A 25,856-nucleotide genomic window follows, 5' to 3' on the forward strand; every position below is an offset into this window, starting at 1 on the left:
AATCGGACTGCACTCATTGATATGTGAGAAGTTAGCCCCTGTTCCTTAGTGGAATGTTCATAGGCAAAATTTGCAATTTGCATTTGTTTACATTAATACCCGAGGTGGTGGGTATCCAAAGTTCGGCCGCCCCGAACATACGCCTTTTTAGTTGTTGTTTCTGCATTTTAAAGGATATCAAGCACCAAACACCAATCCCAATGTCGTATGTATTTAGTATCCCATATTTTACTTTGTAACGCGTCGTTTGAATTTAAAACGTTTGAATGAGGCTGTTTTTATTGAATGAGACAATTTAATTATGAAGTCGTCTGCCACCATGAACTTCATCACATTACCTACACACTAAACCGCCCCTCAATCCCCTCTCCATCCACAGCTGTAGAATGTACTGAGTCTCATCTTAATTTACATAGAATTTGAAGTTTATAACAAAGGCAGTAATAAGATAACAGATAATTGGGGCAAGTTTTCCTTTCTTGTGTGAGGATTTTATTTCATTCCACTTTTTTTTTTCATTTAATCCACCACTCAAGGCGATTTTCTTTTTGTCTTCGTTTATTGTGGAAAACGAACATCTGACGGAAAGTGAAAATTCTAATTGACGATTTAAATGATTTTAATTAATCTTGGACCAAATCTTAATAGGAAGTTTAAACATTTAAGATATTTAAGGGGGACAATAGACGAATTGAATTTTTAGGCAATTTGAATGGAAACAATTAAAATTTTCAAATTAAACTGTTAATTGGTTATTTATTTTCGAAGAGAAATGGCAATGGTCTGGCTTGGAGGAGGAAGTTAAGTTAAAATTTCGGTAATGAACTCTCATGTAAGTAGTAAGCATGTAAAGTGTTATCATATTTGGATAGGAATATGGTGTACCAGAAGTCAATTTGAAAGAAGGAGAAGAGCTAGACCCATTGATAAGTATACCGATCGACTCAGAAACACTTTCTGATTCGATTTAGCCATTTCCGTCTGTCCGTCTGTGAGTCCATGTATTCTTTTAATCAGTGTAATCAGTCGTAAGTCGTATTTGTTGTCCGATTGTCACGAAATTTTGCACATGTCTCTTTTTTGGCCCAAGGACAAACGCTATTGATTTTGAAAAAAATCGGTTCGGATTTAGATATAGCTCCCATATATATCTTTCATCCGATATGGCCGTTAAAGGCTGTAGAAGCCACAATTTTTGTCCGATCTTTACAAAATTTGGCGTTGGGTATTTTATTTGATGTCTCCATATGTGTGCAAAATTTCATAAAAATCGGTTCAGATTTAGATATAGCTCCCATATATATCTTTCATCCGACATGGACTTTTATGGCTGTAGAAGCCACAGTTTTAGTCCGATCTTTAAAATATTTTGCACGAGGTATTTTATTTGACGTCCTAATATGTGTGGAAAATTTCATGAAAATCGGTCCATATTTAGATATAACTCCCATATATATCTTCCATCCGATATGGCAATTTAAGGCTGTAGAAGCCACAATTTTTTACCAATCTTTACAAAATTTGGCGTTGGGTATTTTATTTGATGTCTCCATATGTGTGCAAAATTTCATAAAAATCGGTTCAGATTTAGATATAGCTCCCATATATATCTTTCATCCGACATGGACTTTTATGGCTGTAGAAGCCACAGTTTTAGTCCGATCTTTAAAATATTTTGCACGAGGTATTTTATTTGACGTCCTAATATGTGTGGAAAATTTCATGAAAATCGGTCCATATTTAGATATAACTCCCATATATATCTTCCATCCGATATGGCAATTTAAGGCTGTAGAAGCCACAATTTTTTACCAATCTTTACAAAATTTGGCATGGGGTATTTTATTTGACGTCTCCATTGGTGTGCAAAATTTCATAAAAATCGGTTCAGATTTAGATATAGCTCCCATATATATGTATCGCCCGATTTGCACTTAACTGGCCGTAGTAGCTACAATTTTCAATCGATCTGCACAAAATTTGGCACGGACTGTTTTGTTACTGCACTTAATATATCTGTAGAATTTCATAAAAATCGGTTCAGATTTGGATATAGCTCCCATATATATCTTTCATTCGATTTGAACTAATAAAGCTGTAGAAGCCACAATTTTAGTAGGATCTTTATCAAATTTGGCCTGGAGTCGTTTTTGTGAAGTCTCAATGTATGTGCAACATTTCATAAAAATCGGTTAAGATTTACATATAGCTACCATACAGTATCTTTCATCCGATTTGGCTTTTTAAGGCTGTAAAAGCCACAATTTTGGTCCGATCTCTACAAAATTTTGCATGAGGTGCTTTATTTGGCGTCTTTATAAGTGTGCAAAATTTCATAAAAATCGGTTTAGATTTAGATATAGCTACCATATATATCTTTCATCCGATATGGCCTTTTAAGGCTGTAGAATGCACAATTTTCGCCCGATTTTACATGAGACGTTTAAATTGACGTTCCAATACGTGCGCAAAATTTCATTAAAATCAGTCCTAATTTAGATATAGCTCCAATGTGTATATTTCATCCGATATGGACTGTAAAAACCACCATCAATATAACTCCCATATAATCTTTTATCCGATATGTCCTTTTAAAGATGTGGAAATCCAAATCTTTTGTCTTATAGTAGGAAAATCTTACAAGGTCCTAAATTGCTATTTCAATTGGTATCCAAATTAAAGTCTGATTATATTTCGTGATAAGTTCTACATATAAAAGGTACTGCATGCACTAGGTGGTGTAGGGCATTATACAGTCGTCACCGCCCGACTTTTGCCTTTCCTTACTGGTTTAGGGTATGAAACTAATATTTTGAGGTGTTGGAAATGTAAAGGCGATGGTGGTGTACTATCCTACCCTCTATGTTGAGGGGCATAAAGAGATCCTTAGTTTTATTGTATTTGTTTGGGCCCAAAAATATTCTGAGAAACTAAAACAGATAACGAATTTGCAGAGTCTGAGAAATCATCAAAAGGAAGAAAGTATAAATACTCCAACTCTAGGCTGATTGCTATTCTTATCTCTCCTATTGCTGTCATCGGAATTAGTATCTTGAGTGTCTAGAGTATCCAATTCTTTTACGATGTATTAAAAATTATCCTTTAGTCCCAACCATCTTCTCGTTTAAAATGATTGATCACGTAAAAAATTCATTTTCAAAGTACTTGCAACTAAACTTCATCATATTCTCATCCCAGGTCCCTTTTCTAATGAAAAGCAAGCAACATTTCAATTATCGTTATTTACATTCAAAAAATCAAATAACCTTTGCCTGTGTATACATTTAAACCCACATTTAAATCAACATTACCATTCCCATGATAATCAAGGTTATTACCGTTTGTTTGCCTTGCATTCAATACATTTCCGCTTCAGTCGAAATTAACTTTGGTATAACAACATCAACAACAAAAAAAAAACCAAAACCGGAAGCTGGCAAAAAAGCAACTACATTCAACTAACTAATTGCTACGATATTGCAATTGATTCACATCCTCGATGTGGTGCCGTAAATGTGAGTGACATTCAGGGTGTGTGTCTCTGTATTTGAGTGCGTGTAACATGGAGGCATTGGGTTATACATTCACCCAAGTATTGCACGCGCATTGCCGCAAGACATGCATGTGTTCGTGTGTGCATACACGCGAGTTTGAGCCAATTTATAGGAAGGGAGTTTTTGGGGATTGGCAAGCACCCGTTGCAGATACTTAATGCCTCAAAGCTAAAATGTTGTCTATTGCGTGACTTGGGGCAAAGTTTACATGTACAATTCGTGTTTTCGGTTGCATGGACAACAAAAAAAGCATACCAATCTACTCCGAATGCTGCACTTGGGGATTAAAACTGCATCCCATGCACAGCTACACATGCACTCACACACACACACACATACATCGCTCAACTGTATCACAAGGACATGCTATGTACTGTCATGCATAAAACCATGTAAATGTTGGTTATATCTTCAATGTATGATATTTCTAGCGTATATTGATGTATACTAGGGTGGATATGTTAAATAATTAACGATATTTTCCCCTAAACTAAAGAATTATACATTATTGTGTATAAGTCTCTAATCAGTTAGAATTATCGCCACACTATAAAAGATAGTTACAATTGCAGAAAACGTGTTATTATTCTTAAGGAATGTAGAGTTCCAAAATACACATGGTTCCAAACCAAAGGGCTGCGCAAGCTTAGCTCAATGAACCCTTGTCAGCTGTGGCAGCATGCCACTGTCCTGTTAGACCATGCCGTACACCTAAACTTACAGATGGTTTTGGGTGGCTTTTTAGAGTAAAGGGGAGGGACCGCCCCCATCCGAAATCTAAAAATTATATAGCCTATGTTTCCTTCCAGACGCCCATTTAAGGCATTTTTGGGAGATAGGGTGACTCCATATATTGGGTTGCCCAAAAAGTAATTGCGGATTTTTCATATAGTCGGCGTTGACAAATTTTTTCACAGCTTGTGACTCTGTAATTGCATTCTTTCTTCTGTCAGTTATCAGCTGTTACTTTTAGCTTGCTTTAGAAAAAAAGTGTAAAAAAGTATATTTGATTAAAGTTCATTCTAAGTTTTATTAAAAATGCATTTACTTTCTTTTAAAAAATCAGCAATTACTTTTTGGGCAACCCAAAACTTCGAACTGATTTTGTATGCCAGATTCGTAATCCTCCGCCTTACACTAATTTTCAGAAACGCCAGATCTCGGAGATGGGTTGTGCGATTTAAGCGAAATTTTGTGTGCTCTCATATAGTACCATAAAAATACAAATTTGGTATCCAAATTTCGGATGGGGTACCTAGGGGGGCGCCCCACCCTAAAACCTACCAAACATATATTTAGACCAATCACGACAATATGGGGCTCAAATGAAAGGTATTTACTGACCATGGGAATATGGGGCTTAAATAAAAGGTATTTAAGTATAGAATCCGAATCTGATATCCAAATATGAGATCAAGTGTTTGGAGGGCCACCTCTCCCAAAAACAAAACATCCCCCAAGGGGACAAATTTACGTCCATAGCAATATGGGGTTCAAATAAAAGGTCTTTGGAAGTAAAACACGAATCTGATATCAATATTCGGGAAAAGTGTCTATGGGGCCACCCCACCCCCACAACACCACCCAAATAGAAAGTATTTGCTGACTATTGCAATATAATGCTCAAATCAGAGGGTTTTTAGAGAAGAACACGAAACCGATATACAATTTCAAGGCCAACTCACTGAGTAGCCGCCCATTCCCAAAACACCCCCAACGCCGGTCATGTTTGCCGACTATGGAAATATGGGGCTCAAATTAAAGGTATGTGGGAGTAGACCACGTATCTGATATCAACATTAGGGGCCAACTGTCTAGCGGACGTGCCACCACCATAACAACCCCCAAATAGGACGTATTTGCTCACCAGGACAATTTGGGTCTTAAAGAGAGTGGAACTAAATATTCATAGTTTTAAGGGTCAATACCCCAAACCGGACATATTTGCTGACTTTTGGAATAAGCAGTTTAAATGAGATTAGAAAACGAATTTGATATCCAATTTTGAGGGCAATGGCAATATAAATGATATATAGACATATGAATATATGGTATATTTTCCGGGCTTAGTGTTTGGGAGACCACCCCAATCCCCAAAACACCGTCCATGCCAATGTGGAGCTTAAATGAATGGTATTGGGGGCAGACCAAGAATTGAAACCCACTTTCGGGACCAATTTTCTGGGGGTCTACTCCTTTCCCAAAATACCCCACACACAGCAATTTCTTGTGACCATCGCAATATGGAGCTCAAATAAAGTTATTTGGGAGTAGAATACGAATTTGATATCCAAATATAGGACCATGTATTTAGGGCATCACCCCTTTCCCAAACCACCCCCAAATGGAAAAAATTTTTCGACCATGCCAATATGTGGCTTAAATGGAAGTTAAGGCGTCCCCCCCCCATGTATTTGGGGGACGCCTCATCCTGTAAACTCCTCTTAAGCTAATGGCACGATACTGATATTTTTTCAGGGCCAAGTATCTGGGGGCATGGTATTACATTAAAAGATCTTTAATTGTTGAAAATAAATATTCCAAGGAAACTTTTGTTCCATATAAAGTAAAAGAAGGTGCAGCGGAGCAGGCCCGGGTCAACTAGTAAAGTTAGATATTCTTGATTGTCATGTCATTTTAAGTCGAACTAGCCATGTCCGTCCGTCTGTCTGTCCGTCCATCTGTCTGTCGAAAGCACGCTAACTTTCGAAGGAGTAAGGCTAGCCGCTTGAAATTTTGCACAAATACTTTTTATAAGTGTAGGTCAATTGGGATGGTAAATAGGTCAATTCGGTCCATGTCTTGATATAGCTGCCATATAAACCAACAACTGTGCTAAGTATGGTTCAAATCGGTCCATGTTTTGATAAAGCTGCCATATAAACCGATCTTGGGTCTTGACTTCTTGAGCCTCTAGAGGGCGCTATTCTCGTCCGATTTGACTGTAATTTTGCACGTGGTGTGCAAAACAACTGCGCTAAGTATGGTTGAAATCGGTCCATGTTTTGATATATCTGCCATATAAACCGTTCTTGGATCTTGACTTCTTGAGCCTCTAAAGGACACAATTCTCATCCGATTTGGCTGAAATTTTGCATAATGTGTTTTGTTATACCTTCGAGTAAATTTGTTAAGTATGGCGCAAATTGGTACACAACCAGATATTTCTGCCATATAAACCGATCTGGAATCTTGACTTCTTGAGCCTCTAGAGGGCGCAATTCTCATCCGATTTGGTTGAAATTTTGCATGAGGTGTTTTGTTATGATATTCAATAACTGTGCTAAGTAGGGCGTAAATCGGTATATAACCTAATATAGCTGCCATATAAACCGATCAGGGATCTTGACTTCTTGAGCTTCTGGAGGGCGCGATTCTCATCCGATTTGGAAGAAGTTTTATGCAGAGGCTTTTCTCATGACCTTCAACATACGTGTCTATTATGGTCTGAATCGATCAATAGATTGATACAGCTCCCATATAAACCTATCTCCCGATTTTGCTCCTGGAGCCCCTACAAGGCGTAATTCTTATCCCAATGAACTGACATATTACACAATGGCTTCTACAATGTTCAGCATTCATTCATGGTCCGAATCGGACTATAACTTGATATAGCTCCAATAGCATAACAGTTCTTATTCAATGTTCTATTTCTAAAAAGAGATATCGCACATAGAACTCGACAAATGCGATCCATGGTGAAGGGTATATAAGATTCGGCCCGGACGAACTTGGCACGCTCTTACTTGTTTACTTCCTAGAGGATCCCTATACAATGCATATTTTCAGTTAGACTTTGGGAATCTCATCTTTTAAGAGCCACTCTCTTATCTTTGTTTGTAGTCAATTCAAAGTTTTTTTTTTTTTTTGCTGGAATCACCACTACAACTAGAAAACTACAGCACAATAATTCCAGCTAACTATGGCAAGCAAGGATTTAATTTCAATTAACAAAATGCATTGGCTATAGAAACACTGAATACATCAGCAGTAGCAGTAGCAGCTGAAACAGCACCAATACCAGCGGCCCCATCGTCGGTAAGTGAAAGACCACTACACCATTAGCCACCACAGCTGGGGCAACAAAACCCTCGCATTCACTGCGCAACAGGGTCAACGAGATAGTGCGAAAAGCGAGCAAACACTGCTGCAGGCGAAATAAAATTTTAATTGAAAGCAATTAAGGGTCAACAAATTAAATTGCATGCGCCTCGTTTTAAATTGCAAGCGCTCTGCTTATCGAGCAATTTAAATTTTATTCCGTAAATCCTTTTTCGGTTTAGTTTGTATGCAAAATATAAACACACGAAAAAAAAACATTTTTATAAAACCATTTTGTTTGTCGTTTCTTCCGACACGCACCACCATCCCACCAACTCTACGCCTACCACCAACATCCCATAACTTCTAACAATGGCAATAACGATGACGATGATGATGATGCTGATGATGATGGAACACCTTCAGAGCCGCCACCATAGTGTTGAAGGAAAACAATTGCCATCTGTTGCGTGTGGATAAGGAGCATTTTAATCGCATTCTACGTGATGTCGAGGCAAATACTTTAAGACTACAGGAACATGGTAAAGACGTTTTAGTATTGGAACGTGTGGCAAAACAAAGGGGACAACATTCAGCATTCAAGTAAGTGTAGATGAAATGCAAAATAATACCACACCGCCACACATTCTCCTCACATCCCATCCATTTGGCTTTTCTCTAACGCCATATCCCATACAAGAACTCAATCCTTAGAAGCACTTGTGACAATAACAACACCAGGTAACATGATTTGTTTTAGAGAAATTTTGTTAAACAAAAATTACAGAGATATTTGAAATGTTCTGATGAACCGATTTTGTTCGGAAGGGATGGCAAATGATGGCTCTTTAATTGGACTCAGTCAGGAGAGTTTTCCTGCAGTTTGGATGGCAGACTCGAACTTGTTTGTTTGACGAGGAACTGAGGATCACAGTCGTCCCAAATGCCTCCCCTGACGAGGAACTGAGGATCACAGTCGTCCCAGATGCCTCCTCGGAGCAAACCGGATCAAAGGGTCAAACAAGGTAGGAGCCATCTCATTCGGAACCAATACGCGCCATCTCGCCGGCGCATACGCTATCCCGGATAGCTGAGGGCTCGATTAGAAATACTAAGACCAGAGGAACACAGGTTGAATATATGCCAATTTTCGCCAACGGTAAATGAGAATACCAATTTGGTTTCTTTCGAGAATGAGAATACCAATTTAGTTTGCACGTCCGACCTGTCCATCCGCAAAAAATAATTTCGAAAGTGCACTTCCTACCCTGTTCGCAGTTCGTCCGTCTTGTAGTGTGAATCCGGCTTCTCTCGACCTCGACCAATGAGAGACGTCACGCGTAATAAAGGTAGATGCCTATTATGACGATCGTGCATACTTGTCGTTGGTTGGCACAGCGGACTACAGTTTGGTCAAGGCCCTGTGGCCTAGGTTCTCGGGAATGAGGACGTCGTTTTTTGCTGGGACTGTGGAAGCGCTACATTGAGCTGATGGTGGTAGTCCTAATCGGCCACTGTGATGTCAGGTCGCTGACATTACGATGGGCTTGAGACGAGGAGAATTTATGCAGGGTCAGTGGGTGAACACCTATTATGGGCGAATACCTCTTTTCTTTTCTAAGTGGTGGGTTCGATTACAACCAGAGGTTTTCATCAGTTACGACGGCTTTTAGCCATCTGTATAAGAATCACCGGGGCACACACGGCACAGAAACCGAAAGACAACATCGACTGTAGCTCCGCCACTCCAGCTTACCTAGGCCTTTTCATTTCAGCCAAATCGGATAGGAATTGCGCCCTCTAGAAGCTCAAGAAGTCAAGTCCCCAGATCAGTTTATATGACAGCTATATCAGGTTATGAACCGATTTGAACCATACTTAGCACAGTTGTTGGATATCATAACAGAATACTTCGTGCAAAATTTCATTCAAATCGGATAAGAATTGCGCCCTCTAGTGGCTCAAGAACTCAAGGCCCCAGATCGGTTTATATGGCAGCTATATCAAGCTATTTACCGATTTATACCTAACTTAGCACAGTTGTAGGAAATCATAGCGAAACACGTCGTGCCAAATTTTATTCCAATCGGATAAGAATTGCGCCCTCTAAAGACCCAAGATCTGTTTATATGGCAGCTATGTCAGGTTGTGGACCGTTTTAAATATAGCATAGCACAATTGTTGAATATCATAACAAAACACGTCGTGCAAAATTTCATTCCAATAGGATGAGAATTGCACCCTCTAGAGGCCAAGAAGTCAAGACCCAAGATCGGTTTATATGGCAGCTGTATCAAAACATGGACCGTTTTTAACCATACCTAGCGCAGTTGTTGAAAGTGATACCAAAACTCTACGTGCAAAATTTCAATCAAATCGGATGAGAATTGCGCCCTCTAGAGGCTTAAGAAGTCAAGACCCAAGATCGGTTTATATGGCAGCTATATCCAAAACAAGGACCGATTTAGCCCATTTACAATCCCAACCGACCTTCACTAATAAAAAGTATTTCCGCAAAATTTCGAGCGCCTAGCTGTATTCCTTCGAAAGTTAGCCAGCTTTCGACAGACAGTCGGACAGACGGACACGGCTAGATCGCCTTAAAATGGCATGACGATCTAGAATATATATACTTTATGGGGTCTCATTACGAGGTGTTACAAACAGAATGACGAAATTAGTATAACCCCATCCTATGGTGGAAGGTATAAAAAGATATTGGTCAGAATGTTTTCTTATTAAAGTAATTTTTGTTTTTCATTTCATGTTTTCATAGATAGAGAATTGAGCCCAAAGCCCTGATGATGCATCAATGGTTCAATTACACGCTGTGCTGATAGAGTGGCTCCTTAGCTTAGGAAGATATACTCTGCTTGTAACAGCATGTACCTGTGGAATGGTGGGGCACAAAGATCATTTTCACTCCAAAAGCAGGAAAAACTTACCAAACGAATGCGAAAGATTTTCTTCCTAGTAATCTGTCATCCTTTATATTAAGACTCTACAGCAGTTGATAGAAACATATCTTAGAGCGAAGATTCCCGGAGATTGCCTGTCTCGATGACAGCATGGGTATAGCGGTCTACCAAAACTCACTGTACCAAATTTCATCTAAATCGGATACAAAAACCCTCTTTTGATGGACTCAACATCCTATATCGGGATTTCGGTCTATATGGCAGCTATATCCCAATATGGTCCAATCTGTACCACATTTGACAGGAATGGGTAGGCATCTATTGTAGTAGAACTCACTTTGCCAAATTTCATCGAAATCGGGTAATAAATGTATCTTTTATGGCCTTAATACCCTATATCGGGAGATCGGACGGTCGGTCTATAGGGCAGATACATCCAAATATGGTCCGATTTGTACCACACCTTACAAGAATGGATAGGGGTGTACCAGAACTCTCTGTACCAAATTTCGTGGAAATCGGATGAAAAAAATGTTAAGTCTGGAGATTGGTCTATATGGCAGCTATATCCAAATATGACCCGATGTGTACCACACTTTACAAGAATGTATAGGAGTCTACCAGAACTCACTGTGCCAAATTTCATAGATATCGGATGAAAAAGTCTTTAAGTCTGGAGATCGGTCTAAATCGCGGCTTTAATTCCGACTTTATCAGATCAGAAGGTCAGGTTTATTTACAAAGAATACGAAGTCATCAAAAATTGTTGGAAAATGTTTTTATACCCAAGATATCTGCAGAATTATAAATACCGGGTATTTACCCAATTTTCCGGGTAAATACCATTTGGATATTTACCCAATTTAACGGGTAAATACCTTTTGGGTATTAATAGGTACTACCGTAAGAAAATTTATTAACATTTGAAAACTAGGACTGGTCATATCGAAACGTTTGCCCGACCGCTGTAGTGTGCATCAAATGGAGATCTTTGCTGTTAAAGAAGTGGTGAAATGGCTAAGATGTAATGTTACAACGACGATTGGCATACATATCTCCCCCGACAGTCAGGCTGTCATTAAATCTCTGGGCAACATATTTCTGAATTCAAAAACCGCCCTTGACTGTTGTAGATCTCTCAACGAGGTGGCTGAACAGTTCACGACTCACCTGTTCTGGGTGCCGGGCCACAAAGATATCCCAGGGAATTGTAGAGCACACGGCCTTGGAAGACTAGGAACTACCTTACACATTCGATATGTAAGATAAGTTTTCAGAATCAGTCCGGAGGACAACGAATGACAGAATCTAGACTGGAGGAGGCCACCGTAGCGCAGAGGTTAGCAAGTCCGCCTACGACGCTGAACGTATGGGTTTTTCTCTCCTAATGCTGGCCACATTCGAGAGGTACTATGCCATATAAAAACTTCTCTCCAATGAGGTGTCGCAATGCGACACGCTGTTCGGACTCGGCTATAAAAAGGAGGCCTCTTATCATTCAGCTTTCATTTGAATCGGACAGCACTCATTGATATGTGAGATGGTTGCCCCTGTTATTTAGCGGAATGTTCATGGGCAAAATGTTGCAATCTAGGCTTAGCTTTTGCTGGCTAGAACAGATGTCTCAATCATTGTGTCCGACATGACAGCTCACTGTCTGATCGGTAAACATGCTGACAGACTGAAGGTTGCAGGAAACGATTTCTGCATAAGCTGTGACGACATAGAGCAAGAAGAGACTATGAAACATCTGCGGTGTGTGTGTCCCGCACTATCAGTCAAAAGGGGGTTGAACTTTTGGTTATCATTTCTTTGAGAACTTGTCTGATTTAGCGGATGTGAACATTCGTTGGCCTTTTTAAAGCGATTTCGGTAGTTCACCGGTAGGAACAAGAAGGCGTCTTCCTGGTCCGGTTCCTATGGCATAACGATGGACGAAAACGTCGAAGTGAGCCTGTTTGCAGACTATCGCTTAAACCCGTTGGCGGACTATTACTTAACCTAAATCTGTATTTGCATATCAGAACTGCTTTGAGTAGTGTATTATTTTAAGGGAAAATATGCAAAAATGGACAAAATATATATAAGTTATTGACTATTCTTCTCTTTTTATAGCCTCCACCATAGGATGGGGCTATACTAATTTCATCATTCTGTTTGTGGCACCTCGAAATATGCGTCTAAGACCCCATATACTTTATGTGGTCATAGATCGTTATGACATTCTTGATCGTCTTGGCATTTTAAGTCGATCTATCCATGTCCCTCCGCCCGTCCGTCTTTCTGTCGAAAGCACCCTTTCGACGGAGTAAAGCTAGACGCTTGAAATTTTGCACAACTACTTTTTATTAGTGTAGGTTGGTTGGGATTGTGTATGATTCAAATCGGTCCATGTTTTGATATAGCTATTATATAAACCTATCTGGGATCTTGCCTTCTTTAGCCTCTAGAGGGCGCAATTCTCGTCCGATTTGGCTGTAATTTTACACGTGGTGTTTTGGTATCACTTCCAACAACTGTGCTAAGTATGAATCAAATCGGTTCATAACCTGATATAGCTGCCATATAAACCGATCTTAAGTCTTGACTTCTTGAGCCTCTAGAGTGCGGAATTCTTATCCGATTGGAATGAATTTTTGCACGAAGTATTTTTTATGATATCCAACAACTGTGCCAAATAAGGTTCAAATCGGTTTATAACCTGATATAGCTGTCATATGAACCGATCTTGGGTCTTGACTTCTTGAGCCTCTAGAGGGCGCAATTCTTATCCGATTTGAATGAATTTTAGCACGAAGTATTTTTTTATGATATCCAACAACTGTGCCAAGTATGGTTCAAATCGGTTCATAGCCCGATACAGCTCCCATATAAACCGATCTCTCTATTTTACTTCTTGAGCCCCCAAAGAGCGCAATTCTTATTCGAATGGGCTGACATTCACACAACATATAATTTAATTGTGGTCCAAACCGGACCATATCTTGATATAACTCTAATAGCAGAGCAAATCTTTTCTTATATCCTTTTTTCCCTAAGAAGAGATGCTGGGAAAAGTACTCGACAAATGCGATCCATGGTGGAGGGTATATAAAGGGTGATTTTTTTGAGGTTAGGATTTTCGTGCATTAGTATTTGACAGATCACGTGGGATTTCAGACATGGTGTCAAAGAGAAAGATGCTCAGTATGCTTTGACATTTCATCATGAATAGACTTACTAACGAGCAACGCTTGCAAATCATTGAATTTTATTACCAAAATCAGTGTTCGGTTCGAAATGTGTTCATTCACCGTAACGTTGCGTCCAACAGCATCTTTGAAAAAATACGGTCCAATGATTCCACCAGCGTACAAACCACACCAAACAGTGCATTTTTCGGGATGCATGGGCAGTTCTTGAACGGCTTCTGGTTGCTCTTCACTCCAAATGCGGCAATTTTGCTTATTTACGTAGCCATTCAACCAGAAATGAGCCTCATCGCTGAACAAAATTTGTCAAAATTTGAACACATTTCGAACCGAACACTGATTTTGGTAATAAAATTCAATGATTTGCAAGCGTTGCTCGTTAGTAAGTCTATTCATGATGAAATGTCAAAGCATACTGAGCATCTTTCTCTTTGACACCATGTCTGAAATCCCACGTGATCTGTCAAATACTAATGCATGAAAATCCTAACCTCAAAAAAATCACCCTTTAAGATCCGGCCCGGTCGAACTTATCACGCTCTTACTTGTTTTATTTATTCTTAAGTCTATAGATTACATAATCCTTACGGACTAAAACATAACTCATATGTATAGGTGTGTTGTACAATATGCTCCCCAATTATATAGTGGCAGGTATAAAAATATTTAATTACCCAGCTAAAAAAATACCAAAATTTTGCAGCATAGTGTAATTCCTCACATTCAAGGCTCTTAGACATGCTTTATATTCTTCTGCAAGCAACTTCAATTTAAAAGTGATTTTAAGGAAAAATGTTGAAAGGTGAAGTTCGTGTTTTTATTGCCACTGCTCCTGTTATTGCTTCCTCCTAATTGCCTTTTCTCATACCTTACCCCCCGCTCACACAAAAGCTAACCAATTTCCTTCAAAGGAAAATAAAAAACAATTATAAAAGACTTTTATTTAATAGAAATCTCGTATATCTTTCCTTCTTTCTTTCTTTGCAGATACACTGTCATGTCGGGTACACCTTCGAAAATGTTGGAGCATTTATTAGAGACACGTTTGGGTGGCCAAATAAGTGGTGTCGATCCATTCCTCGATGATTTTCTGTTAACACACATTGTGTTTATGCCAGTGGTCCAGTTGGTCGATGAATTGGCAAATTAATATCCTTTTTAAAACAAAACAAAACTTGAGAAATTAAAAACTCACCTGCCCTGTTTCCAAGCTGGCAGATGACTTTATGTCTAAAAAGGTCCAATGAATAAGAGCAGATCTTCCTTCGGGGCTAATGAATTAATTTTCCAAACTTTTTTTCTATAATGAAATACTAAGTTTTTCCAATCTTAAAAAGAATTCTTTTCACAAGATTCTATCCCCTTTGGTTTAGAATTTCATTATCTAGTTACTATAACTTTGAAATGACCCTTAAAATGATTATCAAACCCTGGCGCCAGCCAGACTGACAAATATTGTGAATGAAATCACGTTTCCATTTGTTGGTCTCCTGTTCAAATGTGTTTTACGTCTACAGTTATCAATGGAAGAATGTTTGTGATGGCATCGACAAGAATTGCCGGATGTCAGTTAGCCAAGAAAATATTGTCATTCAAGTTGGATTGCTGGTGGTTGGAGTTGGAGGTAGCTAAAGTTCCATAACACACAAGTAGGTGGGAGAAAACTACTGGCATACTGCTGATGCTATCGCAGCATCGTCCAGAAGCACAGATATAAATGGCTGGTAGAAGTGTCACAAAGGCTCACTGAAGCGTGCCAGATATTCTTTCTCAAGCACCCTCCAACAGCTTCAACAACATCGATTGAAGGAACCAACTCATAAATACTAAATGATGCACTTAAAGACAAAGAGAGTGACTTGAATTATGCATTTCTACCAAAAACAATTGGAAAACTATTGGAAACCGCAAAAAAAAAAAACAGAGTTGGGAAAGCTCAGTCAGGTCAAAGTAAGTTCATGCCTATCTAGAGCATAATAAATTTACGTTTTTAATGAAGTAACTTAAACTTTAATAGAGAAAATTGATATGCGGACCAAAGTCTGAATGCAGTTTTGACACCATATACTGTAATGTACACAGTCATAAAACTGTTGAAGATGCAAATTTTAAAAATACGTTTCTTACGCATCTTGGAACTCAAGCAGAGGTAGGACTTCGGGAGCCATTGAAGCACTAGCTACAGTCGGGAGGGGGGTTCGCGTCCTTCTCTACAAAAGCCTGGTTCTTATTACACAAATTATTTTGGACTCCCTTTTTATTTACTCTAAAAGGATAAAAACTAATGGTCTAGAAGTTATGTGGTGCTAAAAATACCCCTTTTTCCTTAAATTGAAATTTACGGTTGTTATTAGGAAAACCCTAGAAAAATAGACTTGATGGTTATACCCAACAAGAAAACATTGACTCTCTGCTGTTATGAGAGTCTTGCCTCGAAACCCGCACCATCCTCTGTCCTATTGGCAAAATTGGTTACTATAGGACCCCTAAAATAAATCTATGACACCAATATTATGACCCTATTCCATGTTGTAAGAAACGTCTTGAAAGGTTTTTATAGCTTCATTTTAAAATATACAAAATTTATTCAAATCATATTAATTCCTATATTAAATAGTCTTAGATTCTATTAATTGAAATAGTTTTCATATTAAATGATTTTAGAAGAAAAAAAAAAAAAATATAGTTGGAATACGAGAACAATAATTATCTATAAACTTTTTAAAGGGATATGAATTCATAGTAAACTTCATTAATTATAACCTCGAAAGGGTTAATATTTCAAAGAAAGTATCTTATGATTCATGGAAGCATTTCTTAAAAGCAAAACAAAAAAAAAAAACAATGCAATATGCTTCTTATCTTCAAATTTACAATTCTATGAGAGAGATGCTTTGTTTAGGCAAAAAGGGGGAGCATGCTCCATTAAAGGGGGGGCCTGGTCAAACAAGAACTGAGTGGGTGTATAACACTTTATAACAATTAAACTCTCTTAACAATTTGCTCTTTGATCGATATAAGAAATTTATGAATGGATGAAAAAAAAATGACACTTACCAACATACTGCGCTCGTCGTGAAGGCCTCCAGTCGATGTGTATGCTGCTTCTTAATTTTACGGAATTTTTGCTATGAATTACTCACTTATAGTAACTCAGTCTTATTATCAATAGGTGTTGCTATGAATGAATTTCTTGCATCGATCGAACAGTGAGAAACAAAAATAAGTATGTGCTTTGAAGATTGGGTCTTCTGATTCATTACCTATATGTTGTGCAAATACATTTTTTTTTTTTTTATAAGATTGTAATTTAAAATAAGGGTTTCTTTTTTTAAATTGATTTTGAAATCTATGAAAAATTTTAATGAAAAATCTAATGCATTATAAATGGATTGCAAAGTTATAGGTCAGGTATAGGTAATGCTTCGAAGATCTTATATATTAATTTCTTATACTTAACGATACTTTAAAAATCAGTTATCCTTATAAGACTTTGTCTCGAGATTTTGAATATTGATCATTGTAGTTAATAATGCTGCATCATAATTTCCAAAGTGATGATATTCGTGATGAAAAAGATAGGCGGCTGAACCTGTGGTGGTTTAAATCTTGGGCTTTAGGTGTTGTATAGTTTTGCTGGTGGCCGCAGCTCTATGCGAAGACACCTTTTTGTAAAACAAAATTTAATTTCATTTCAGCTTGTGGAGTTTACACGTTTTGTCGTGGTTTGCTGGGCTTAACTGGATGAGAGATTGATGGGGTTGGATGCAACAGTAAGAATTACTCTTCTAAAGTCACTTTATTTTGGGAATTCCAATAAGTTGAGTGACTGGTTTTCAAAGTTGTTGGTGATGGGACGGTTTGGTACGATGGCGGTCATCGCCTCAGAATGTTGGGAGGAATTAAATTAGTGGATCTCTATGGTAGGGCACGTAAAAAAAAAGAGGTTACGTAGAGCCCAGAACCAAACGTAAATTTATTCAAGGGGTCTCTGAACTGGGAGAATCTACACATCAAATTATTAGCATTTCCAATTCTTCTCTTTTTCCTCCAATTACATTTTTAACTCGATTAATTCCTTATAAACGTTCTATCATCTGATGGGGTGGCACTTAAAGTGACCAGAATTTCTTAAAAAAAATTGAACACAATGCCTACCCTGTGGGTAGGACACATGTATTTTTCGAGTTTTTTTCCCCTTTTGGCAAAGAAACACTTTCCACTTTTCTGGTTATTTTTATGAAAAATTATGACAAGAATTATCTTTTAAAACGATGATAGTATATGTGGTGGAATTTATGCCTGGAGCGAAGACCTAAAAAATGTGGTTTTAGAAAATTTTTACTTTGCACTTTTTCAACATTCTTACCCTTTTTATCAGAGGTCTTAAAAACCAGGCAACGTAAAATAAATTCCTTCCACTATTTAATTGTAATTATTCAACTTGGATGGTTTTGATATTAAAGATTTTCAAAAGAACTTTTTGATGCTTTTGCTTCGATGGCTTGGAGAAAAAGAAAGATTGTTATATTGGCTGCGGAAGACTACACCGTTGGCCGGAAGGTAGAATTAGGGAGACAATAAAATGTCAAAATTTTGTTACATTGTGTTGCCAACATTTTCGTACCATCCGATATATATCGGAATGCATGCTCCATCAAATCCCATCCGTTTTTTTCCCGACTCTTAAGATTGTAGGAAAAATAATGTCATAAAATATAACTCAGGACTATTTAATTTAATTATAAATTTTTCTTCTTTTCCTTAATGGAGTAAATCATTTCGATAGATTTATTCCGTGTTGGCACTCAAGCAAGTGCTTGAGGTTTATACAGTACCTTACGTATTGCTCATAGGACTTTTGTGTAGTAACTCTACAGGTGCTTAGTGAGAGTCCTATGACATTTTGATTCATAATCAAAACAAAGAGATAAAATTTTGGTATGCCAACTACCGTTTCTTCAATAAAGATTCATCTCATCCAGTGGAAAAGAAAAGAAGTATTAATAAAAAAATGGAAAAAAACCTTTTTAAAGGTAATATAAAAAAAATGGGTGAAAATTTCGACTTTTTCCCTTGGGAACTAAAGAAATTCTTTTCGTTATACTTTCTCCAGATCAATGAACGGGTTATAACTGGAGTATAGTAACCCCTATTACTAAGATGGATGGAGAAATAAAAAAAAATAGAAGAAAGTGCGGCCCAATGTTAGCGGGACATGGAAGTATGAACAAAATTAAAACCAGCAAAAGTCCAACAGATTCCACCGTTGTTAAAGAAAAATTGTATAAATTGCAAAATAAAAATTGTATTCTATTGTGCGTGAAAAAAGACAAGATATCAATAAATGCTAATTTCCGTGTCAGTGTCCACCACAAACCTGATAATTCAACGCGTCTTACAAAGTGGAATTAGACGGAGAAAGGGACACTAAATCCGAATATCTTTTCCATGGTAGGTTCCGATTGGTTTCCCTTCCATGCTTTCTAGTAAATAATAGTGATTCCCGAGTCGTTCCTTAACACGAGCCTTTAAGAAAACGGGAGACAGTTTCGCGCTAAAAGATCTTTCCGCGCAGCTCTGTGCAAAATTTCTATGGAAGACCACCTGACCCACTTTATACTCCTGAATTCGAGTTCTGAGGTTATAATTGTGCTGGCTCTTCTCATACGCCTCCTTTATGTGTCTGCGTAAGTCACTCCTAATAATCTGAAGGCTATCGTCCTTAGTAATTCTCGCGGTAGGTTCGTCCAATAAATCCAATTTCCGTAACAGCTCGTACGACGAACCGTGGGTTACCATGTCGAAGCCGTAGAGAGCATGGTAAGGTGAACAGTTAATTGTCTGATGGAATGCGTTGCGAAGCGCACAGCTTATGGAAGACAGGTTTTGGTCCCACTGTTTGTGGTCCTTTCTTAAATAGGCCCTAATACCGGCAATCAATGAACGGTTGACGCGTTCGGAGGCATTGGACTGGGGACTATATAACGCCGTATAGACATGCCTCACCCCCAGTTCGGTGAGGAAAGCGTTCAACTCATTAGAACGGAACTGAGCTCCATTATCGCTCACGATAGATTCGGGGACGCCGTACACATGAAAGATGTGCTTCAAGAGAAATTCTTTAATTGGAGTGGCAGTAAATTTCCGCAAAGGGCAGAGCCAGTGGAACTTAGACAGGTGGTCAAGGACTATGAGTAGTCCAATATGACCACTCTTGCTCCTGGGATAAGGTCCAAGTATGTCAACGTAAAGACGTTGAAAAGGGCGTACAGACTCAGTCAACTTTCCCATAGGCGGCCTTAAAACCATGTTGGGAGCCTTTGTGGTCTTACAGACCTCACAGCTCCGGACATATTCGCGCACATCCTTAACCATTCCTGGCCAGAAAAACGTGCGTCTCAATAGCTCCAATGTTTTCGCCATGCCACCATGAGCCGCAACAGGAAGGTCATGAGCCCTGACGATCGTATCCTTTCGAAGCCTGGATGGTATCCAAAGCTTCCAACTGTTCTGCTCCTGAGTCTCCTCTCCTGAGTAGTGCTCAGTGCGATAATAGACGTACCTATCAACTATCCTCATGTCCGGGTATTCACTCTGGTGATTCCTCACCTGAGTCTTGAGACGACAGTAGTCCTCATCCTCAAAATAAGGCGAGTCTAGATCCACGCCTGGCTCAGATATGGCCAAAGATGAGACCTCATCGCCGGGAATCCTTGAGAGGGCATCGGGAACGATATGGTCTTTGCCCTTCCTGTGGCTGATGGTAAAGCGATAAGGCTGGAGCTTAAAAACCCATCTAGCGAGTCTTCCGCTTAAGTCGGGCTGTCTCATGAGCCACAACAAGCTCGAATGATCGGTCACCACTTCAAAGTCCTGCAGTTCCAAGTAGCATCTGAACTTTTTTACAGCCTCAAGAGCCGCCAAACACTCACGCTCAGTTACACTATAGTTCCTTTGCGCGGTGTTTAACTTTTTGCTCATAAATGCTATCGGTTTCTCATTACCCGCATCATCGAGTTGCACGAGCACAGCACCAATGCCGAAATCGCTGGCATCACAGTGCAAATAAAATTTCCTGGAAAAATCAGGGTTATTTAGCACCGGAGCCGAAGTGAGAAGCGATTTAACTCGTTCAAACGCCTGCTGTGCCTCGTCCGTCCATTTGAACCTACGTTTCGTTGACAAAACCTCGGTGATGGGGAAGGTCTCAGTAGAAAAATCGCGTATAAACCGTCGATACCAACCACAGAGTCCGAGGAACCCACGGACTTGCTTCAAGTTTTTGGGCACGGGCCAATTGGTTATTGCCGAAATTTTCTCTGGGTCAGTGGTAATGCCCCCGTTACCTATTATGTAACCAAGGTAGCTTGTTCTTGATACACAGAACTTACTCTTGGAAACATTTAGGGTAAGGTTTGCCTTGCGAAATCGGGTCGCAATCCTCATTAAGACCTGAATATGGGTCTCAAAGTCCTCCGATACTATCACCATATCATCAAGGTAACCGAAGACGGTATGGCGTAGGTCTGGTGGGATGAGCTCATCCATCAACCGACACATTGTCTGTGGGGCATTACACAGCCCGAATGGCATGACCACAAATTGGTAGAGTGGCCTACCCGGGACTGTGAATGCCGTCAGCTGCTTGGACTGCTCATCTAAACCTATCTGCCAGAAGGCGTCTTTGAGATCCAGCTTCGAGATAAAATTCGCCTTCGGTAGTCTTGAAAATATGCCCTCGATATTGGGAAGCGGATAAGCATCCTTCCTTGTCACGGAATTCAACTTCCGCGCATCCAGACATAATCGAACTTTATTGGGCTTCACCACGAGCCTCATAGGAGAGCTCCATGGTGAAGACGAAGGCTCAATAACACCCAACTCCAGCATTCGATCGATCTCCGCGAACATGAGTCTTTCTACCGCTGGCGAGACAGGGTAGAATCTCTGTTTTATGGGCTTGGCTTCACCGACATCAATTGAGTGTTTAATTAATGAGGTTCTGCCGAGCCCTTGTTTTTCGAAGCTTGGAAAGAGTGCTATGACGGCCTCCAATTGTCTGGACTCATTCAGCGACAATTTCATACGGTAATCATCCTCGCTGTCTCCAGTCGGAAGGCTAAGTTCAGCAACATCTGGTACATAAATATTATTGTCCTTGAAAGAAACAATATCATTCGGGCCTAAGAGATTACCCAAAAGATCAAACTGTTTCCAAAAATCAATACCAAGTATTAACCTTTGGGATATTGTCGGAACAATGAAAAGTCTAATAGTACTGTCTCTACCATTGAATGAAATACTAGCCTTTATCCAACCTAAAATGTTCTGAGACTTCCCGTCCGCCGTTCGTACAAAGGACTTACAGGATGAAAAGTTTGGAAACTTGGAAAAATCATATTGGGCGAGGTCGCTACCTATGCAGCTCACATTCGCGCCTGTATCCAACAAACCGAATTCCTGAAAACCCAAAAAGGATACCTTGGCGTAATATCTCCTGTCCTGGGGATTCGAGATTATAGTAGAAATCTTTATCTTACCACATATCCTCCTAAGGCGAAAATATTTCCGTAAACGGATCGTAGAACGTTTAGGTGGTCTACTATGGGACACGGTATCAACGTTAAAAATCTCATTACGTTTTTGTAAATAGATCTCCCAACGTTTGTGATAGGGGAGCCTGGGACAAATCAAATGATCAAAATCCTCCTCTGGGGTAACACTCGAAGTGCAAGGTCTTCTACGTATTGTCCTTTTAGAAGAATCCAATATGGTCAAATCCGGGTCAATTGAAGGTATGTCTGGGATGGAAATTTCATGCCTAACAAATGGGCCAACATTCAGGCAAGGTCCTTTTGAGGGCCCACTTGCCTGAAGTTTTTTGAAACATTCTGACTGCGGGCCAAACATTTCGGGCACTGCGGCTTATACACATCCTTCGCACCACAGCCATAGCAGAAGATAGTCCTGTCTTCAAGACAGTCCTGCCATGAGTGACCCGAGCCGTCGCAGTTCCAGCATCCAAAATTAGTTTCTGGTCTATGAATAGCATCAATCATCGAACCAGATTCAGGTCCAATCTGTTCCTCCTCTATCTCCGCCACATGTCTTCGCTGGGGAACAGTCATGCTCTGATTGCGTTGAGAGAGTGTTCTACGGACATAGTCATCGCTTAAGAAGTTTTCGCGCATTTGCACGAGTTTCCTGAGATGAGCCAGAGAACGAATGGGGACATAGAGTAAATCCTGTCGAATCTCAGGTCTCAAATTGCGGGCAATAATCTCTATGAACTCATCTTCGATCATCGGATGGGATAATTTGTCCGCAATAGTCTGCAAAGCATCGAAAAAGACATCATATGCCTCTCCAGGTCTTTGCTTCCTATTTCTCATTTCCTCTCTGAGGTCAAATGAGGATTTCATATCCCTGTACTGGCTGCGAATCGCCTGGCAGAAATCTTCCCAATCAATGGCGGGCACCTGCTTATGGTATCGCCAGTACCATTCGCGGGCTTTTCCCGTAAGAAGACTATTCAAATTTCTACAGATCACGGAGAAGTCGCCATTAAAAGTCTCTCTGGTGAGAGTCTTGACTCGGTACAAGAATTCATCAATACCCAGACCTGTAGACGAGCCATCGAATTTCAAATGCCAATTATTAATTATGGAAGTTATCTTATCGGCGTCCTTACCTATGGAACTCACACCGGCTGATCCATTCGGACTAAAATTCGCAGTTTGATACTGTCTAGGAAATCGACCTAATTGAGGACCCTGAGAACAAAAATCACCCCGAAAATTCGGATTACCGTGACGTGTGTAATCAAAATTGTTCGGTAAGTCAAAAGCATCCTTCGGTGGATTTGGATTACAATTCTGTGCACGATTCTGACTGTCGTTCGACGGATTCTGACCTGCATTCGGAGTAGTCGCAGTTTGAGTCAAATTAAAATTACGGAAATATCTGGCCAATTGATTCTCAATCATCCTATTTATCTCGTTGTAATCAACATTTGTCGACTGTTGAGTAAGATTATGTGATGATGCAGCGGACGAATTAAGTGAAACCTCCGCGTCCCTCCGAGGGGTCTGTAGAACCTCGGCCTGCGTATTCAAACTATTCAGAGTATCCGGGAAAAGGTTCTTGGTAACACTACGTGTCTGGTAGTGCTTATTTACAGCACCTCTTCCTCTAAAATTAGAAGCCCTAGAAGCTTTAGGGGGCTTTGGAGCCAAAGAGTAGGTCCTAAGTTCATTCAAGTTGCACACTCTTTTGCAGACTGGACATTCTGCAGATGTAGAGAGATGGGTTTCAATGCAGGTCCTATGAAAAGGATGCGAGCATTGATTTATAATAAGACATTCCTGACCATCGCATAAAGGCTGCCTGCAGACGTCACATATAGGATTACTGGAGTGTGTAGATTGTGGAGGAAGCTCCGGAGGTATCGGTCCCTCTGAAGCCATCTCGAAAAAGTCAACAGAAAAAAATCGAAAAAAAAACTAAGACTCCGTCTGATCCCAAAATTAAAGTAATTTTCTTTAGTGTGTAAAAAGTACAAGTATAACTGGTCGACGTTTCTTACTTGGAAATAGGTACATAAAATGGAGTGAAAAGAGGCTTTCCAAATAACAATGGATAATAAAAATTGGTCTATGGCATAGGTATATCTCGAAGACAAGCCTTTCCAACGCACACCAGCTAAAGTCGCACAAATTACCGAGACCCGCCTGCTGATAAAAAGGTCGTCAATATGCCAAAGCAAAATTAAACGATATCCGTTCTTACCGCAGGGCTGATAACTAAGCCTGTCAAAAAAAACTATAGGTCCTCGCTATATACATATGTTATGGGAAAGCTGATAATACTACTTTATTAAGAAATTCCAAGAGACAAAACAAATGCAATATATCAACGGTCAGCTGATTAGAGGTAAACCTCAAGTAACCGAAAATCCTGGAGACTACTACAAAAGATTGCGAACAAGGAATTCAAGCAAAAGTCTATATTAAAATTTCCCTTAAAGTGAAATTTACAAGATAGAAATATTATCGGATAGAGCCGAAAGGACAAGGTCGTTATCCTCGGGCCCCACGTTGGGCGCCAAATTCTGTAATGTACACAGTCATAAAACTGTTGAAGATGCAAATTATAAAAATACGTTTCTTACGCATCTTGGAACTCAAGCAGAGGTAGGACTTCGGGAGCCATTGAAGCACTAGCTACAGTCGGGAGGGGGGTTCGCGTCCTTCTCTACAAAAGCCTGGTTCTTATTACACAAATTATTTTGGACTCCCTTTTTATTTACTCTAAAAGGATAAAAACTAATGGTCTAGAAGTTATGTGGTGCTAAAAATACCCCTTTTTCCTTAAATTGAAATTTACGGTTGTTATTAGGAAAACCCTAGAAAAATAGACTTGATGGTTATACCCAACAAGAAAACATTGACTCTCTGCTGTTATGAGAGTCTTGCCTCGAAACCCGCACCATCCTCTGTCCTATTGGCAAAATTGGTTACTATAGGACCCCTAAAATAAATCTATGACACCAATATTATGACCCTATTCCATGTTGTAAGAAACGTCTTGAAAGGTTTTTATAGCTTCATTTTAAAATATACAAAATTTATTCAAATCATATTAATTCCTATATTAAATAGTCTTAGATTCTATTAATTGAAATAGTTTTCATATTAAATGATTTTAGAAGAAAAAAAAAAAAAAATATAGTTGGAATACGAGAACAATAATTATCTATAAACTTTTTAAAGGGATATGAATTCATAGTAAACTTCATTAATTATAACCTCGAAAGGGTTAATATTTCAAAGAAAGTATCTTATGATTCATGGAAGCATTTCTTAAAAGCAAAACAAAAAAAAAAAACAATGCAATATGCTTCTTATCTTCAAATTTACAATTCTATGAGAGAGATGCTTTGTTTAGGCAAAAAGGGGGAGCATGCTCCATTAAAGGGGGGGCCTGGTCAAACAAGAACTGAGTGGGTGTATAACACTTTATAACAATTAAACTCTCTTAACAATTTGCTCTTTGATCGATATAAGAAATTTATGAATGGATGAAAAAAAAATGACACTTACCAACATACTGCGCTCGTCGTGAAGGCCTCCAGTCGATGTGTATGC

General features: G+C 39.2%; 1 protein-coding gene across 3 annotated transcripts in view; it reads left to right on the plus strand.

The window, feature by feature from the left end:
• LOC106087471 (rap guanine nucleotide exchange factor 4) overlaps positions 1-25,856 on the plus strand; it is a 528,050-nt gene that overhangs the window by 467,327 nt on the left and 34,867 nt on the right. For all 3 annotated transcript variants that reach the window (XM_059370594.1, XM_059370595.1, XM_013252522.2), the window contains 2 exons: positions 8,025-8,201; positions 14,695-14,856. In XM_059370594.1, the coding sequence (XP_059226577.1) occupies positions 8,025-8,201; positions 14,695-14,856 (339 nt within the window). The remainder of the gene's footprint in view (positions 1-8,024; positions 8,202-14,694; positions 14,857-25,856) is intronic.

Source organism: Stomoxys calcitrans, chromosome 5 (assembly GCF_963082655.1).
Source record: "Stomoxys calcitrans chromosome 5, idStoCalc2.1, whole genome shotgun sequence".
Lineage (NCBI taxonomy): Eukaryota > Metazoa > Arthropoda > Insecta > Diptera > Muscidae > Stomoxys > Stomoxys calcitrans.